Source organism: Ambystoma mexicanum, chromosome 2q, assembly GCF_040938575.1.
Source record: "Ambystoma mexicanum isolate Mex_15411 chromosome 2q, UKY_AmexF1_1, whole genome shotgun sequence".
Taxonomy (NCBI): Eukaryota; Metazoa; Chordata; class Amphibia; order Caudata; family Ambystomatidae; genus Ambystoma; species Ambystoma mexicanum.
The window spans coordinates 115,945,276-115,963,546 of record NC_090924.1 but is presented as its reverse complement, the minus strand read 5'-3'; the positions used below and the strand labels follow the sequence as shown (position 1 = coordinate 115,963,546).

At 46.5% G+C, this 18,271-nt stretch overlaps 1 protein-coding gene across 1 annotated transcript in view; it reads left to right on the top strand.

Annotated features, from left to right (window-relative positions):
- Positions 1-18,271, top strand: part of NME3 (NME/NM23 nucleoside diphosphate kinase 3) — a 77,963-nt gene that overhangs the window by 9,428 nt on the left and 50,264 nt on the right. The window contains exon 3 of the mRNA XM_069646992.1: positions 3,346-3,447. Within this exon, the coding sequence (XP_069503093.1) occupies positions 3,346-3,447 (102 nt within the window). The remainder of the gene's footprint in view (positions 1-3,345; positions 3,448-18,271) is intronic.

The window sequence follows — 18,271 nt, the reverse complement described above, 5'->3', positions numbered from 1 at the left end:
AATGTACCAGATGACTCTGTCCCCCCCACCCAGAAATGTCTAGCTGCCGTCAAAATTGCACAATACCTGTATTATAATGATCACACTCGAATTGTACTTCCTGTAACTAATAGTGTATACTCTGCTTCCAGTAGTGTAACCTTCCTAGCACCATGATCCCTCCGGGTCTTGGTGCTGCCAACAAATGAAAAAAAGAAATTGTCTTCAAGCGGTTTGTTTTTATCCTTTTTTCCGCAAGGCTGATAAGGGAACAGCTGTGTGCAATGTGCCTACCTCACTCAACCTGGTCTGTGTGATGGTGGGTTTGTAATGCAAGTGGGCGTTGGAAAATGGTTGTCTGGCTAATAGTGGCGAGCATAGTTAAGGCACAGATCTAAGCTTGAGTCTAGCCATGACCTGTGCCATAGTCTCCTACCAGCCCCACCACAGAAGTTTGTGCTATGGGGACAGATTATGCACAAGTCTTAAAGTTCAATACATTTATTAATTTAGGATGGGTTGGTGTAATTCTTATAGGTTATAACGGAAGCAAACTAGAAATGATTTTGACGACTAAAATGCAGTGCATTCATGGCCCAGGTACAAGAATACTGGCCTTCCTCCAGGTTCCCGAACTAAAGGCCATTAACGGCTTCATTCCTAGCAGCCGTACAGATCAGGGTGTATCAGGCACTTTTACTCTTTAAAATTAGGGAAATACTCCCCAAAAAATAAAAATAGGGAGTACAAATACTACCACCAAAACAGAGAATGGGCACATTGTCCCTCTGTTTTCATCCACAAAGCTCCATGGATATGTTGCGACCAGTAGTACACAGAGCCACAGGAAGAAACTCCCATTACTGCTTGGACTAAAAATATAAAAGTTAAACCATATTTTTGCTAGCTTATTAAATAACTCTAATTGGGAGTAGTACTGCCATTTGTTTACTCCCAAAACAATCATTAACTCCCAACTTGAAAAAATAGGTAGTACAATACCCCGACTTCTCTGGTCCCAAAGTTATAACACTGTGCCCACTTCTTGGCAATTTCCTACCTGCATGTATTTATATGCCCTCCCTTAGGGTCAGTTTAAAGCTTAGCTGTTATCCCCCTCTTGCCATGGGTTGTCCTTCTAAAGTAACGTCAATATTGTTTTCACAGCCTAAGTGATATAGCTCGTAGATTGCTTCTTGACTTCGTAGTTGGATCCCTATCTCCAACCTGGTTTCTCCCAGGTCTGAGTTATCGCTCTCAGAAAGCTCTGTGTTCTCTCCCTAAAGTCTGTTTTTTTAAAAAAAATGTTGTGGTTTTTTTTTTTCTTTTCTCCTAGTGTCTGGTTGTCAGCAAGCCCGGTCTACTCTCTTTTAGGTGTTAACCCTTGTCTATATTATCAATCTCGGGTCTGGTCTGCCCCAATGCCTGAGGTACAGCTCTCAGCAAGTTTGGTATTCTCACACCTCACCTCTCACACTCCCTCTCCCCTGCTCTCTCCCAGTGATTGAGGTAATCTCTCAGCACTTTCTCATCTGGTCCGGTCCGTCCTCCCCCTTACCCTCTCCGGGTGTCTCTGGTATAGTTCTCAGTAAACTATGTATTTTCTCGTTCTCAAATCTAGTCTCCATGAATAAGGCATCCTGCTAGCTGTTTTCCAATTCTCTATGATGCTCTTCACCTAGCCCTCTGCGATCTTGCTTCCTCGCTGTCCATCGTACCAATGCTTGTTTTTATAACCCCACTGTTATCCCTAATTAGCTCTGCTTGCATTTTGTCGGGCCAAATCTTCGTTTTGAAGTGATCTGAAGAGTTGTGTATGGTGTGCTCCTCGCACGGCTATGCTCCATCAGTGATTCATGAAACTTTACCTCTGCTACTAAGCTTTGCCGCAAGCCTATCAATCCATGCTGCTGGCTCCATTGGCGATCGTAGCCCACACAATCTTCTGCCCAGGTATCAGTTTCCTGGGCCTGCTTGCTCTAGTTCCTTGCACATATTTTTAGCGAGCTTCTCCCTGAGTACTGGTTCCTTTCAAACAAGTATTTCTCTGGTCGTCTTCCTTCCAGGTGTTGATCCTCGTAGATCAAGTATCCTTTCAGTTGCAATGACATTTGAATGAAAGGTTGAGAATAAATATTTCATACTGGGTGCTCTTGCCACTGAGGGTGTCCCAGCATTGGTTATTGTAAGTCATGTCCAGCCCACTGGCTGGAGTTTTGTTAAGTTTAAGTAAATGCAACATGCAAAGTGTTCTTACCATAGATTATTTTACATGAGTCTTTTTTGGCTGCTGTGGTTTTCTTCTATTATTTTTCCCTAATGTGCCCCAGTTGGTGGAAAATCATTTGCATACTTGGATGCTAAGATTGCTCTGCTGTGATATTCGGACAGTAACAAGGACTTGCGAGCAGAAGGTCAGCTCTTTGTAGTTGATTGACCACGTGCTAAGGGGAACACACTGCCTTCAGGCAGGATATCCATGATGGATAGTTTTTTGCATCAAATATTGTGAGCGGAAGCCAAGACTCTGCCTTCCATTCCATCCCTGGGTGCCCACCGCAGTTCTTTGGGAAAACATTTCAATCAGTAGCATTTGAAAGGCAGCTACATGGAAGTTGGTACAGACTTTTTGTCTGAATAATTGACCGGGTTCATGCTCTAAAGCTCATGGCAAGGTGAGTCGAGCAGCACTTCAATGTGTAGTCTGGTATAAGTTGTTCCTCCATACCATTGTCCTGCCAAGAAGAGCCAACCTCTTACAAGCCTGTTTTTCTTCTTTTAACCCATTCCATCCTCAAGGTCACATAGTATTGCCCCTGCTCCCAAAGAAATCCTAGATGTCAGCCAGAGATTAAGTTATTTTGGATCCACACTTAGCAATTTCCTGCTGAGCTAAGTTTAGATAGCAAAAAAAACTGTAAACGTTAATTTAGCGCCTTGCCTTTCTGTAATCCAAAATTGTGCAAAACATCTCAATGCTGCCTGATCACGGGAACACATTTAAAGGTAAGGTACATTTTTCATTTCGAGCATGCGTTTCATGCAGAATGATTGCAGAACAATACTGCAAGAAGGATGTCGCAAACGGAGTGCATCTGTGTGTCACAGGGTCGGAAGCAAATTCATGTTGTGGCAAAGGTGTGGATAGTTTGGAAGCTTGCCCTAGCCCTTCTTTCCTTTTGTATGCTTTTTGGGTAGATGGATTCTTGTTGTAAAGATGAGACTTGCGCTTTGTTTTGGCTGCAGAACCTGGATCTTCACTTGGGGGAATTTTAATTGATTTACCATCCTGTCGTCCTATCCCACTGTATGTGGAGATGTACCAGATTGCTTTCCTGAGCTTAAATGTTGTTTTTCTGTGTGCAGGCCTCTGAGGACTTATTGAAGGAGCATTATATTGACCTGAGGGATCGCCCATTCTACAGTCGCTTGGTGAAGTACATGAGCTCTGGGCCTGTGGTTGCTATGGTGAGTACAAATGCCTCTGGGCTGATGTGCGCTTTAAAAATACGAATAAATAAATACAGGCTGATTCTCAACCGGAACTGAATGATTCGGGGTAGTGTTAGTGAGTTTGCGCAAAGTCTAATTTGTGAGCCATCTGATTTCTTTGAATTGATGAAAGCCTTCGTATGAACGTATGTTTCTCTAAATTCTGCTAACATGGCTGTTAACGAAGTTGGTTGTTTTATTGCAAATGAACTGAAGTTGAACTACTTTCTTCTCCACCAAAAACAGGTAGCCACAAGGACTAAGGAAGAGATTAATTTATGATACAACAGTGTGAGGATTATTCAACTGCCTGGAGACACATTGTAAATTATTGATGGGTATTAGTTTTATTGGTTGCCCATATGGCAGTGTTTACTACACATTTGTTTAAAGTTAAGGGGGAATATTGTTGAGCCGCGAGCCAAGATGCCAGATTGGGCTGTAAGCTCCAGTGACCTGGCCGCACCTCGAGACTGAAGGTTTGCCTAGAGCCCACTTTGGAGGGATAGCCACCCTATCAAATTCCACACGAAGATACCAGCTCCAGATGGAGTGGTTGTCAGACACAGAGGTGGGTCCAATGTTGCTGGCACAGACCGGAGCCTGTGGAGGGCTTCCTAGCTACGTTGAGGAGATCGGGGACGACAGTCTGTAAGCCGTGGCAAGGCCTCAGAATTCCCAACCTCCCTTGCACTCTTCCCTTCCATCTCCTCCTCCTTACTGGCAACACTTAACACTGAACAGCTGGAACAGCGCAGGCGTCTCCTGGGCTGGATCAGTGCATGGTCCGATCGTCCTTCTGGGCCCAATTGAAGGTTGATCCTGGGCAGACTCAGGCTGAGGGCATAGAAGCCTGCCAGCACACAGTCTGCACCTCCTGAGCAACATTTTTGAGGGTGTGTTTCTAGCACTTGTGACCTTCAGTAAGACTGAACACAAGAAGGAACAAACTCCAAACAACTAGACTCCTGAAAGACATAGCGGCTGAATTGGGAGGAGGAACTACTGATAGGAAGTTGCGACTATTTACATCACAGATTGGCTGCTGTGTAAAATACAAGATATTAAAGCCTTGACATAATTTCTGTGTACTGCAATCATCATAGATATAAGTGAAGTCGTGATCGGGGAGCTAGTCATGATCAGGGATCTGGTAACATTTGTTTAAAATGATTGTACATTTTTTTTTTTTTTCTCTTACCTTCTGAAGCTGGGTAAATGGCCAGTGCAATATTGGATTGTGTAATTAAACCCAAAGGTCCCCCAGGGCAGATGTTGAGTTCAAGAAAACTGTACTTGCGGTACCCTGTATGCCAGAAAAGGGGAATTTCACCCACAATCGGAACATAATAACAGGAGCCTATGTTGTTTATCTTCCAAAGACAAACGTTGCAAAATGGGAGGCCCTCAGAGGCTATGCAAGAAATTGCTTACGGCAAACTCATCTGATGAAGAGACCTTGGACAAGTCCAGCAATGCAGGATCTTCAGAGCATTCACCAGCGTAAATGTGCACTTTGATGCAATCAATGGTGGCATGAAAGATGCAAGAATTGATCTTTCAGGCATCTTATGCCAAATGGACGAAGATGAGCAACGAATCTCGGATCTACAAGACAAACTGAAGTCACAGAAAGATGGCCCACCAGAGATTCTCGAGCACCTTCAGCAAACCAGAAATCACATGGCTGACATGAATCCAGTGAGGGGCGCAACATTTGCATTTTAGGTGTTCTACAGGGGCCTAAAGCTGGGAACATGAAGAAAATGGCAGCTTGTCTCTTGGATGAGAATCTCCAGCTATGAATTCTAGATTCCTGAGATACTACGCACATACATTCCTTTACCCGAAGCCCAACCCATGGGACCACCACGTTCGACTATAGTTTCCTGTGACAAGCCATAATGGATAAAGTACTGTCGCTGGCGAGGGAATAGAAACTGTCGCTTTGGGAAGGTTACACAGTCTGGTTCTATCAAGATCTGTCCCCTGCGATAGTCGACAAAAGGAGGACCTTTCCAGAATCTAAAACCTCTACAAGAAAAAGGAATCTTCCACAGAACTTCCAGAAGCATCCAGGAAGGAGAACGGTGGTCATTGAGTAGCAGGTTTGTTGGTCTGAATGAATGACTGTTGTCATTATGGTTCTTAAAGTATCCCACCCCTGGTGGTTTCCCCACACCCTTCTATCCTCCGATGACAGGCAGGAATTATCAGTAGAAGATCTACTAGATATGATTTGTAACATACATGCACATTACTATACTGTTTGCTACTTATATATATATAGGGAAGAGGACTCTCCCTAGACAGAAGGCAAGTGAAACGTTATCTGTAATAAAACTCGGAATGTTTTGAATTGGAATATAAATGGCATGAATAACCCAATTAGAGCCTTGACGTAGGTATGCAAGTTGAAAGCGGACATTGCTGTACTGCAGGAGACACATTTGTCTACTCTAGAACATAAGCTGGGGGTAAGATGGAAGGGGCACATTTTGTACAGTTCATCCAGGGAACAGAAGAGATGTGGAGTTGCTATCCTCGTGGAGCGTACCATTCCTTTCATAGGAAATACGATATTGAGAGAGACTCCAAGGGCGGTGGTCTCAGGAACTATAAGCTCTGTAAAAAATCACAACACCCTCCGTATATGACCCCAACCACTCTGACAATACCTTCTTTGAAGAACTGAGCAAGACTGTTACACATTTGCTGTAAACATTCTTCTAGGCAGCGACTGGAAAAGTCCTAGATGTAACACTTGTCTGATCCTCCTCCTTCACAATAGCACAGAAATCGTGAGGGCGGGCTTTGTAAAGATGATTGAGCTGGTAGGCTTAGACATCTGGCGGCTCATGAACCCAATGAGTCAAGTCTATGAAGTCTACACATGTTTGAACTAGAGATAGTTCCTTCTCTAGGATAGATACTATATTACTGGCCTCTCAGTACTCTAACCTGGTAGTCACTAAAGGTATTAATGCCTGTGGGCTCTCAGATCATGATCCTAAAACACTTCTCTATTCGGTGGAATTGACTCTGTGCTAGGATATGGTCGGATAATTTTTGTTTCAACAGAAGTCTGACTACACAAAATTACAAGCTGCAATGCAAGAGTACTTCACATTGAACGGGGATGGGTCTCTCCCATTGGAAGTGGTATGGGACGCCTCTAAAGATGTTATTCGAGGACTGGTAATATAAAAGCGGTCATTTAGAAAAACGAATGACAAATGTATTAATAAGCCTTGAAAAGTCTTTTAAAACATTAGAGAAAGCATACCTTACATGCCTATCATTTGAAAACTTGAGGAAGCTTAGTAAAGCCAAATGCAACCTCAAAAATATTTGAAGGCTCTTTTATGCATAATTAGGCAGGCTGTAGATTCTGCAATCGGAGCAATAAACTGGACACGTGCTGGCCTGTATGACCAGACAAAGGCAGGTTTTTAGGTATATTCCAGCGATTTAAGGTAGAGAATGGGGAAGTAACCACAGATAATGTAATCAATGAGACATTCGCCACATTCTATATTAAGCCCTAGACTGCAGAGTAAAAAACTAGGGGTGTTTGCCTGCACCAACTATTTCGAAGAAGTGACACTGCCAAAGCTTTTGCCAGAGAGTGCTGACTTGTCCAAAAAAGACCTGGAGGGAGCAGATTGTCTTACATCTCTGTAAAATAATAGACACTTGCCCACATGATTTCCCCGCTGAATACTTTTTGCCACTTTGCTGGTACCACAATTGGTAAAACGTTATAACCATGTTTTTACATCAGGATCACTTTCTGACTATATGAGACAGGCCCACATAACCTTACTCATGAAACCAGGCAATGACCAGAGTCCAACAATGCATCCGTCAAATCAACAGCCACATGTCCACTGACCATTTCAGATGGATTTATAATGCATATATCACTCCAACTCGTTAGATGCGCTCCGCCCTTCATCACAATAGGTGCTTAAATGGGGTTTGAGCGTGTCATATGGTCTTTCCTTAAGCGGTCCTTGATTGAATTTGGTTTCCCATTAATCTTCATTGACCTGGGAATACAGTAAATGTGCTCCTGGTTGCACACATTTCAGAAGGCAGTTTGAAATTTGCCCTCCTTATCGTGGGGAAATAAGACAAAGCTGCCCATTGTCACCGCTTTTATTTGCGCTGCCATTAGTTATATGCAATTAAAATCAGAGCACCCACAAAGGTAGAGGTGATCCAACCATGAAATATTGAAAACAAATTAATCCTATATGCAACAACATTCTGTTCACTATCAGGGACCTGGCCTCTGGCCTATCTGAAATCCTAGCTTCAGCAGAGAACTCGGGGTCTCTGTCAGGATATAAGCTACTTTGAAACAAAACAGAACTTTTACCATTGCACTATTCACATCTTTTTCACTCCATTTTACCTGCGTCTGATGCTCCTTTCCAGTTCCCCAGCTCCTCACAATGGGAACGGCTTTGGCAGTCTTTGACCTCAAAAATTACAGTCCTCGCTGTTATCCAAACATTGGGAGCATTTGCTTCCCTCTTCTTCTGAGCACCGGCACTCAACGCGTGGAGCTCGTAGACACTGACTCCTTACATGCCCCTGGTTTCGGCACCCGTTGCTGGGCGCCCAGCCCACCACTTTGCTCTAGTGATCTTGTCACAAGGAAAGCCGTCTTGCGTCCCATCTAGGCTCCGTTCCTGATCGGCGACTCTTGCTCAGTCAGCGTACCTGCTTCATAGCCTCCAATTAGCATATGGCACTGCTGGCTCTGCCCCTCCAGGACACGTCTGCAGAAGCTTGCATCTCCATATCGGATTCTTCTTCCTCTGTAGGAGTCACACACAATGACCTCCTAATTAACGAATGTGAACCTCCTGACCCTGCACCACCCCAGAGAGGATCATGGCCCTCCCCTCAAAGTCCTTAACCAGGTCTAGATACCGGAACCCTAGCGCCTACCGTATGGCTATGAGTAGTGTGGGAAGGAGGAAAAGTATCCTTGACCGCCCCTGCTTTTGGCAAAGGCAGCTTCGTCTGAGGGCGAGTGGTGTTTCCTGCAGGAAAGCTACATCTACATGGTGCTTCTGTATGGACAGCAATATCTTCCTGGTCTTGGATGTGCAGTTTAGACCTCGTACATTCCACGTCACTCCTGCACTAGAGATGTATAACCCATAAACACAGGGAGATTGCATTGGTCTATTCTCACCAGCGGGCCCAGGGCAGCCAGTCCAATCCAAAAAGCCCACCCCCGGTTCCAGCATAGATAGTAAATGCTCCGCGGCATGCCTGGGGCTCACCACCCCCCACCCTACAAACAAATCCCACAATATAGTACTTATTCCTCCTGCCTTCCTCAGATTCAAGCTGCGTCCACCTCCTCACGTCTACCCCAGAGTTAATCTGGCCCTGACGCTCATCCAAGACCACAAGCGTATAGCAACCATCTGCTGTCAAAAGCAACCAAACCTCAAAATCTCCCCCGCCCCAGCAACCCCAACCAGCTGGTTAGACTTCCCCACTCCCCCTGCAAATTGGTGACCCGTGCCAAGGCATGGGGACCTCTTGAGGCTCAGCCATCCTCACTCGCCAACTAGGTCAACATGTGCCTCGGCTCAGGGCTACCACAGCCTCCTAGGAGAAGCAACAATGGAAAAAGCTCTGGAGCATTGCATTCATGCTAACCAAGGTCTCTGTTCTGAAGCTTGCCTGGGTTATTTCTGGTCTTTGATGTTCCTGCGTCGCCATGCACTGTATCCAGAATATCGCTTGCCTCTTCCGGTGTCTGAAAGTATAGGACTTTCCCTTTATGTTCACCGCATAGCTGTGCAGGAAAAAGCATGGCATACTTGAACCCTTTCGCCTTGAGCCTCTTCTTCACATCGATAACGTTCCTTCTGGACGCCTGCACCCTGTTGGAGAAGTCTTGGAGGAAAAGTCAGATTTCGTCCCCTTTATACGTGCGGGTACCCAACTTCCTGGATCGCCGCAGGGCAAAAACTCCATCCTGATAATTGAGCGGCTTGGTGATGATGGGACTGGGCGGTGCGCCACGCTCTGGAGGCCTTCCTCCAGAGCCTGTTCGACTACAGATGCCGCAGGGAAGCCATTTTGGCCTAATGCTTCCAGTAGTATCGCATCTACTAGCTGCTCTGGAACCCCCCACAATCCTGAGGTTGTTACGGTGGGACTTTGACTCCAAGTCATCCTGCTTTTCAGAAAACACTTTGACTGCTTTTTTCAGCTGGGCCATTTCTCTCGAGGTCAACACGGCTTAATTCTCAACAGTGGAAATGTGGTGCTCTGTCGCATCGAGCCTGTCAACATGCCTGTTTAGACTGACCCACATACAATCTACTTTACAGGTAAGAGTGTCCAGCTTATTATCTAATGAGTGAATGGCCACCTGCAGCTGTGTTAAAATACCTTTTAATGTCTTGCAGTGCATCTGAAGAGGCGTCTGATTGAGGCTCCCCCGCAGCGTCCATGTCCAGAGTCCCCCGTGTTGAGTGCTTGGGCTGGGAGAGGGTGGCATAGGGGAACTTCGATTGATTTTGTCTGTTTTCACCATGCTGTCCCGTGTCAGGTGGGGTTTGCAGATTAATGCAGCCGTCTTTAATGGGATGGCACGATGTGGGCAATCGGCCGCTCTGCGGTATCCCCTTCTGAACTCTATACAGCAAAGAATGCACCCACATGGATTAATGTGCCGTTGTCGCCTCCGGTCCAGTTGATGATGAGGAAGAGGGAGAGAGGAAAAAGGCCCTTGGCGCAATAAAATGCCCAACCACTATAGTCCAGTCGCCAGCCACAGCAGGGGGCTGCTCCCAAAGCCCTAGGTGAGCACACCACATTCCTCACTCTCCTTCAGTTATGAGCCTAGGGTTGTGGCTCTCGGTGCTTCAGCAGTGCATATAGATTGTAGCTGGGCCGCCGAAAGGCACCCACATTCAGGGCCCCCGTCTCAGCACAACTCCAGATGTCAGCACAAGGTGACTGCAGTGATCCACTGCGTCGCTATCCGGCAGTCATTGTGCCTAGCACGAACAGAGAGGGCCCCACGGCGTGCTCCCGGACTCCTCGGCCAGGGAAACAGATTGTGTGTGCCACTGTACCTGACCAGCCCCCGCAGCATGGTAACGATCGCAGCAGCCTCCTCACGACACAGTTGAGTAGCGCACTGCAGCTTCCCGAGCCCCAGGCTTCACTCTTGGCTCCCGGTACACCACCACCTCAGCAACTTCACGTTGCAGGGGGTGGGGGCAGAATCAGGGCAGACACGGGATACACCAGCTCTGCAGACCGAAACTTTGCAGCCCCATTCACTTCTTTGGGCCTTCTGCTTGCACCATGCTGCTCAGACCACACAGGCCAGACACTCTCATCCTCCAGTGTCAGTCAGTCCCTCTGCATCGGCAGACCACCGATTGTCCTCATGCAGTCACCCGGCTAGTTTCACAGGTTGAGAGCCTGCTTCTCGGAGTCGCCTGTTCCTCTCTCCAGGCCCCCCAGCAGTTGTGTTGGTGTTCAGCACCGTGCTGGTATCAGCGGACCTCGGAATCGCTGATTTTGGGTGCACTGACTCTTCAGCTGTTAACTACAGTGCACCCAAGAACGCCTTTAAGCGGATGGCTCAAGATATTTGCAGGATATGCAGGGGGTGAGCTGAGAGCTCACACTGGAGCTGCCATCTTGGCACGGCTCTTGAGCGCCCCCATCTTGTACTCTTGATTCTAGTGAGCCAGCACACCCCACCTTGTTCGGAGTGCTTGGGGTTGGGGGGGGGGCTACAATGTATCCCCTTTCTTAATTAACTGGTAAAAATGTTGTTACAATTGCAGGTTTACTTGAATGGCTAGTGGCAGTGAAACTGCTTTTAGTCATTATTACTCGCAGGCTGTCAAATCAGCCTCAGTAATGCACAGGAGGGTCAACATTCTGCTAGAATGGTGGGCTCTTCCGTCATTTCTCGATTGCTTGTTGTTTTCCTAGGTCGCCTTCTGCCATTCGAGGCTGGAACGACCTTGGTTGAGGTTTTGTCTTTGGCGGGAATCCATTCTATTCCCTGCAGAGGCTCCAGAGTGTCTGAGAAGGGAGGAGTCCAAAGCTCTGCAGCCATTTTTCTTTCAACTTGCCTGAAAACAACCAGTTCCCACTGGGGGGCTGACTGTCCTGATTGGGCAGACAGACTGCCTCTTTCTGTGAACTTCAGGAAGAGTTTGCAGAAGTTATGCTATAGTTCCTGAAAGACTCTGATTCTGGAAGCTGCTGACGAGTCGACCACTGGAGCTGAATCCGATGAAGAAAAGACGTCGCTAGCGATTTCCAACAAATCGGAGAGCCTGCTCAGGGTTCGCAAAATTTACTAGCCCACTAGCATTGGCTGGTAGTTTTTATGAAGGTGCAAGTAACCTTTGCATGATACTCTACCTTGCTGGCGACTATGGGAATGTTAGAAACCTTTTTTCCATTTACTGCAAACACACTTTTTTTGCAGTAAATGGCAAATGCAAGTTTCGCTTTGCATGCTTGGCAGCATTGCACCAAATATGAAGTGTGCATATGGTGACGGGCACCATTTTACAAAAAGCACAGGTAAATATTTTGTCACCAGTCCCCTTGGGGCAAATGCATTTCTCTTGGGTCGAATATGTAAACTAAGGAACTCACCCTACAGGTCTACTGGCATTTTTAACAATTTGCAAGGCCTGCTGTTGTGTAACTGGAGCCTGATGCAACCCTTGCTTCCAGTCGACCTGAGGGTCCCGAATGCAATAACTACTTCCCAGATGCTGGTGAGATGCACTTGTCTCAAGACCTGCAAAACGAGCCATCCCTCAACGTTCTGTGACCTTGCTGGGGTTCAAAACGCCAATATAAGGGGACCTTGAGCCTGAGGGCAGTGCATGGTCTTCCGAAGTCCGAATCTGTCCAAAACTTTGAACTCCTGCTGGACCTCGATTTTGAATACCTGAAGTCCCCTCACTGTCACGGAATTCTCCCCTTCTCACCCGAGATCGCTCCTTGCAGGATTTCTTGGAGGAAGTCTTCTTGCGCACGGATCGGGTTTTATACAAGCCCGCGCGAGTCTCCTCAGACTCCAGCGTGCGATCAGCGTTCCAAGATACTCGGATGCTCAGGACGTCCAGGAAGCGAGGAAGTGTACACGAAGGCGGTACACGAAATCCGGGAAACGAGGTAAGAGATGAGGAAGGAATGAATTGGGGAATTAGAGGGTCCAGGAACCAAGGACAGGAGAATAGTTCAGCGAACTACGGAGCACATATCTAGTCACTACCAGCGATAGCGTTGAGACGCGCGGGGCGTGGTCTATTTGTGGAATGTGCTACGTCCGACATGGAAGCTGGTGCAAGGCGTACCACGTTAGACGGCCATGTTGGGAGTATCAAAGAGTGCAAGCCCCGTTGTGACAAGGACCAGGAAGTCCAAAAGGGACACGTTCTGTGGATCATGACATTCACTAGCACGCAGGACTGAGAGAGTGAAGAGAATCTGACCAGCTATATTCGTCCTTCATCTGGTTGCTGTAAAAGGGTGCCAAATCTACAGAGTCCCGAAAAAACTGAGAAGAATCCTTTGCTGGAAGCCTCCATTGGCGACTGCTGCTCCAAGTTCCCAACCCGTGTCCATTTCTTCAGTCTCCAGACCAAAACTCCAGGGACTGGGTCCTCTGCTGCTGCATCCTGAAGGCATCCACCCAGAAGCTCTTCTTTTCTCCTAAGGTACTGTGGTGGCTTGAGTAATACCTACCGTAAGTGTGGATCCTGTGAGGCTGAGTGGGTGATTTTGTGGTTGGGTGTTTGCCCATCCACAGACCTAATGCTGGAAGGCATATAGGTAGCCTTCTGTGAAGTCCCTGAACACTTTGAAAAAACTCTAAAGCTAATACTTGTTGAAGACTATGATCACTGGCACTCTGACTTTCCTGCACCTGAACCCTATCCTGACCTGCCTACAGCTGGCTCCCTGACCACAAGGGTCCCTCTTTAGCCTCTGAGAAAACTCATGCTATGGACTAGGGAAGGACTACAAAAGATGAGGCTTCTGTTTTGAAAACTATAACAAGTGCAAAAGTACATGAGTTAGTGTTGCAAGTGTATCTTTGAAATGGAACAATTACAAGTGTCACAAAAGTTATTACTTACCTTTTTCTTTTTTTAAGTTGCTCCTTAAAAAGTATGTAAGTTGCTTAGGGTCCCACTCTTCTGAGAAGTACTTATGTTGATGCTGTTTTATTATTCCTAACTGAATGAGTGAAAACGCTTACCAATAGGCTTACCTTCGTTGAATAACTTATTGGGCCTCATTCCGAGTATGGAGGTAGTCCTGGTGCTCTTTGCACCATGACTACCTCCCATACCGGTACCGTGTCCGGTTTGGTGAGATGGGGACTTACCGGTCCAGTCCGACCTTGGCGGGACCGGTAAATCCCCATTCACCAGACCATTCCCCATTCCAGCCCCCATAGGGTCAATGGGAAGGGCGAAGTAGCTAATAACGGTACTGCAATTTGCGGTACCGTTATTGGCTCTGATTTCCCTTAGCGGGTCCCTTCCTTAACGCCTGGTAAAACCAGGCGTTAAGGAAGGGACCCGCTAAGGGAACTCGTAGTAGGGTGCAAAGGGATTACCGGCACCAATGTCCTTAACGGTGCCCGGTATCCCTTTGCGCCCTACTCGGAATGAGGCCCATTGTCATTCTTAAAGTGTATTATTGGGTTTTGCTTTCCCTGATCTGCCTAGTACATTTTCAAAACAGTCTTGTAGTTAATACTTACATATGAATTGCTGAATGCCCTTCTTAAAAGTATGCTAGGTACTTACCTACCTTGAAATGCATTGTCTTTCTAAAAGAGTTTAACTGGGTTATGCTTTCCTGAAATACATCAGAGAACTTCTAAAATGGTCATAAGAGTTCTTACTTGCCTTTTAGAATTGTATAACCCACTTCTGGATAGTAGCATTGGTTAAACTATCTATTTATATGCTTAGAAATAGTATAATAGTTTAAACCTCAATAGGTTATACTGACGTTTAATAGCTGCTGCTCTTCTAGAACGAATACTGGGTAGTGATTTCCCTGAACTGCTCTAGGGTGCTTCTAAAATAGTTTATTCATACCTATCCTTGAGTAGCTGTAGGCCTCTACCTAGTATAGAAGTTAAGTTACTCCCTTTTGAGCTGTATTCTTAAAAGTGACATTGGTCTGGTAACTGTATCCATTCTTGATAGAAGAAAAATTGGTTGCAAGAGATACTTGTAACCAGTGTGGGTATACCTTAGTGACTCTGAAAGTGAATAACACTGTATGTTATAACCCATTTATAACGGAGTTGCCGCTGTCAGTGGCAATCACTCTTTGCAGAGTCTTTCTGCTACCTTGCTCATTGAAGGTATGGCCACAGAACATTCAAAACCCCCAGGAGGCCGCGGAGCGGGCGCAGAGTTTTTGCTGCAGTCATTGGCAGTCCGCGGTTGCCCGTTCCCTAGCGACCCTGATACCGGTTATCAGGCTACCATGCAAACAAACTTTCAAACAGAAACGGGGCCTTGGCTCCGAAGTCGCCGCACAAGAAGCGAAGATAGCGGCTTGGAACGCTGCAGCCCTCTGAAATCGCTAAATTCAAGAGGCCGTCGCATTAAAGATACAAAGCGTGGCTGGACTGTTTTTTTTTTTTCTCCCACGCTTACAGCCACGTTGGAGGAAGCAGTTGCCAACACGAGATGTATTGAACATATGGAAAACCTGGGGCCAACACTCCCCATGACCACCCAAATTATTCAACTGAAACTATGTGCATTGACAACTACAACAACTAAACCTCCACCTTTAAACGAGGGGCTAGCTTCCTGGACCAAACTGCACAACAAACTGCATATGGATTTGAATCTCCCAAACAACTTCACATCACACGCCACCTGGAACACGACAAACGCTCAAACGGAGTCTCACCCTGTACTTCCTCCTTACCTCAAGCCCGCCAATGCCGCTGATTACTCTGTCCTCGGGCAGTGACTTAGCCAGCACTCCCGGCCCGACGCCCGGCATGGAGATGGTGGTCGTAGGAGCCGTGGTGACTGAGGGGGAGGAGTCGAGGCCTCTTGTGGTGGAAATCGCGGAGGGATGCCTCGCCCAGGTCAGAGGAGAGCCTGCCCTCTGCCCCGGTCTGCCGGGGGACTTGTTCTGCCGTCACGAGCGGGCCCCTCGGGCCTGCGGGAGAAACTCCACAGGAGAGCTCTCGTTCGGATGCTGATGAGGGGGCGACACCCATGGAAAGAATTGGGGCGGAGTCACCCATTCCGACGCACAAGGGGATGAACGAGATACTGGCGGCTGCAATGGACCAAGCCCTGACTGAGATGTCGGACTCTAGTGACTCCCAGAGAGAGTACACCACTGGGAAATCATGTGATCCTTTAAAACCACAACCCCACCCCCTACACTGAAAAGAACTATAGAAATTCACCCAACAAAAATGGGGTCAGACTTAGACACCAAAAACTGGCAGTATGTCGGACCCAGAGTCCTCCGCTATGGAAGACTGCTCCTACATCACAATGGAGGACTTTGAATCAAACACACCCTTAACAATGCCTCACGGCAATTCCGGAGGCAACTTAAGGGTCACTAGTGAATGTATTGACCCTCAATACAGGCCTTAAACCATTCAGACCTGTTGACAACATCTGGACTTTTAAAAGGATTCTCCTCATCTGGAACATTTTAGCTGGGGTGCCAAAAAATAAATCTCTGTGGAAAGACCAACAAAGCTTTCATTCTTCAGAATCGGGACACACACCAAATCAAACCTCAAACAGCAAAACACTTAAAGACCAGAAAACGAACAAACCACCTTGCCCCCTGCCCTTTTTAGGCGAAATCGCGAGATTCTTCCCCCTTTAAAAAAAAAAAAGATCCCAAGCGGAAAAGCTAAAATATCAGACATTGAGCTTTAAGAAGGATCCCGGGTAGAGGTTGAGCAACTAATAGGAGTTACGAGGCAGTCAGTACAGGTAACCACTACCCCTCAAAATACTCCCAGTACCAATGCAAACGACAATTTTTAAAAAAAGAGATGGCATGTGGGGACTCTGAAACAAAAAATCTCCACTACAAAAAACTCTAGCTTGCATTGCACCGGCATCAAAATCCACATACAACAGTCACTTATCAGGGGGGGAAAAAAAAGGTCAAAGGAGTGGTTTTTGCTTATCGTGCCACACAACAGTAAACAAAACCAAAAGGTTGACTCGGTACATACCGAGGAGGGAGACATCGACACAGTAAAGTCAGCAAACGCCATTAAGGCTCTTGAAAGGGACTCTTTGGACGAAGTACCTTTGGCCACACCGCCTGCAACAAGTGCAGGGGACCAAGAATGGCCTGCAAACACGACACTGATCCAAAAACACCGTCTTGCTTCCTCTCTCCTTGAGGCTCAGAGAGGCAAACGATGTCAAAGTGAGCATCGGGGAGCGGCAGAACCTGGAACACCACATAGAAAAACAGACCTTTTTCCATAATGCCCACACTAACAATGGCACTGGCTCCCTTCACCAAGCTTTATGAAGACATAAACGACACCATGAAGGGCCAACTAACAATGGTCGCATATACTCAAACCAGACTCCACTTCCTAGAAGGCTACATAACGGCAAAAAAAGTGGAAAGACAAACCATTCCCACCTCTACTTCTCAAACACAAACAAACTTCAACTGCAAAACGGAAACGGACCAGACGCAAACGTACCCCCACCCCACCCCCCAACCCGGGAACCTTTCCTCTTCTCTGCAACAGCCCCGTGGCAGGCTCTGGATAAAGCTGTGCTTCCAGTCTTGGTGATCCTGGCGTGTCTTCCACCAACTTCTGTTCACATGACTACAAAACCACAAGCACATGAACTCAACAATCCAAACTTGAAACAAGGAAATAGAAGAATGGCCGACAAACTCTGAACTTGAAATCGACGCCCCAACAAACTTCTTCTCACTCGGGAAAAAAAATGGTTGTCCTATACAAGAGGTTGACCTCTGCATCGATGTGCATCCCAAGGCATCAACCAAAACAAAACCTAATGAGCAGGTCCCTCAAAAATCCACCAACCACCAGTTCTTAACTTTGGGAAAAGACCTCTGTCAAAAGGTCAGCTCCAACTTCAACATCCAGCGATAGGTCAACCATCCACAACGCAGCACAGTGAAAGTGAACTGATGGCAGCTGTCCTGAACTCCAGTTAACACTCCATACGGTCTTCAGAATATAACCTGGTGGGTTTATAGTGAAAATTTCAAAACCAATAATGTCGAAAGTCATTTTTTCGAGGAAAAAAAAAAAGTCAAAAAAATTAGTTTTTTTTTCTTAAATGCATTTTTTTCGAAATGGGGGGTTCCCCCCCAAACCCCCTTTTTTAAATTTGTGTTTTTGTTTTACCCATTTTTTTATCCCAAACCCCAAAATATATATATAATTTAAAAAAACAGAATTCGACTTTTTTTTCGACATTTTTTTTCTCGAAAAAATGACCGACCACCAACCTGGTGGCCTCCTCTCGAGGTAAAAGGAAAACCGCTTCATCACGAGATAGTCCATCATCATTGGAACCAGAATCAAAATTCGTAGCTCTGAAAAGCAAACCGATCAGGGTTCCAGTCACAGGAGAGAAGAGGCGTGACCACAACAAAAAAGCCGACCGACGGGACCTTCACAAAGCCTTTGGCCTCTGGAAACGGCAAGACATACGTCGCGGTCACAAATGGATCAGGGTCCAAAGAGCAA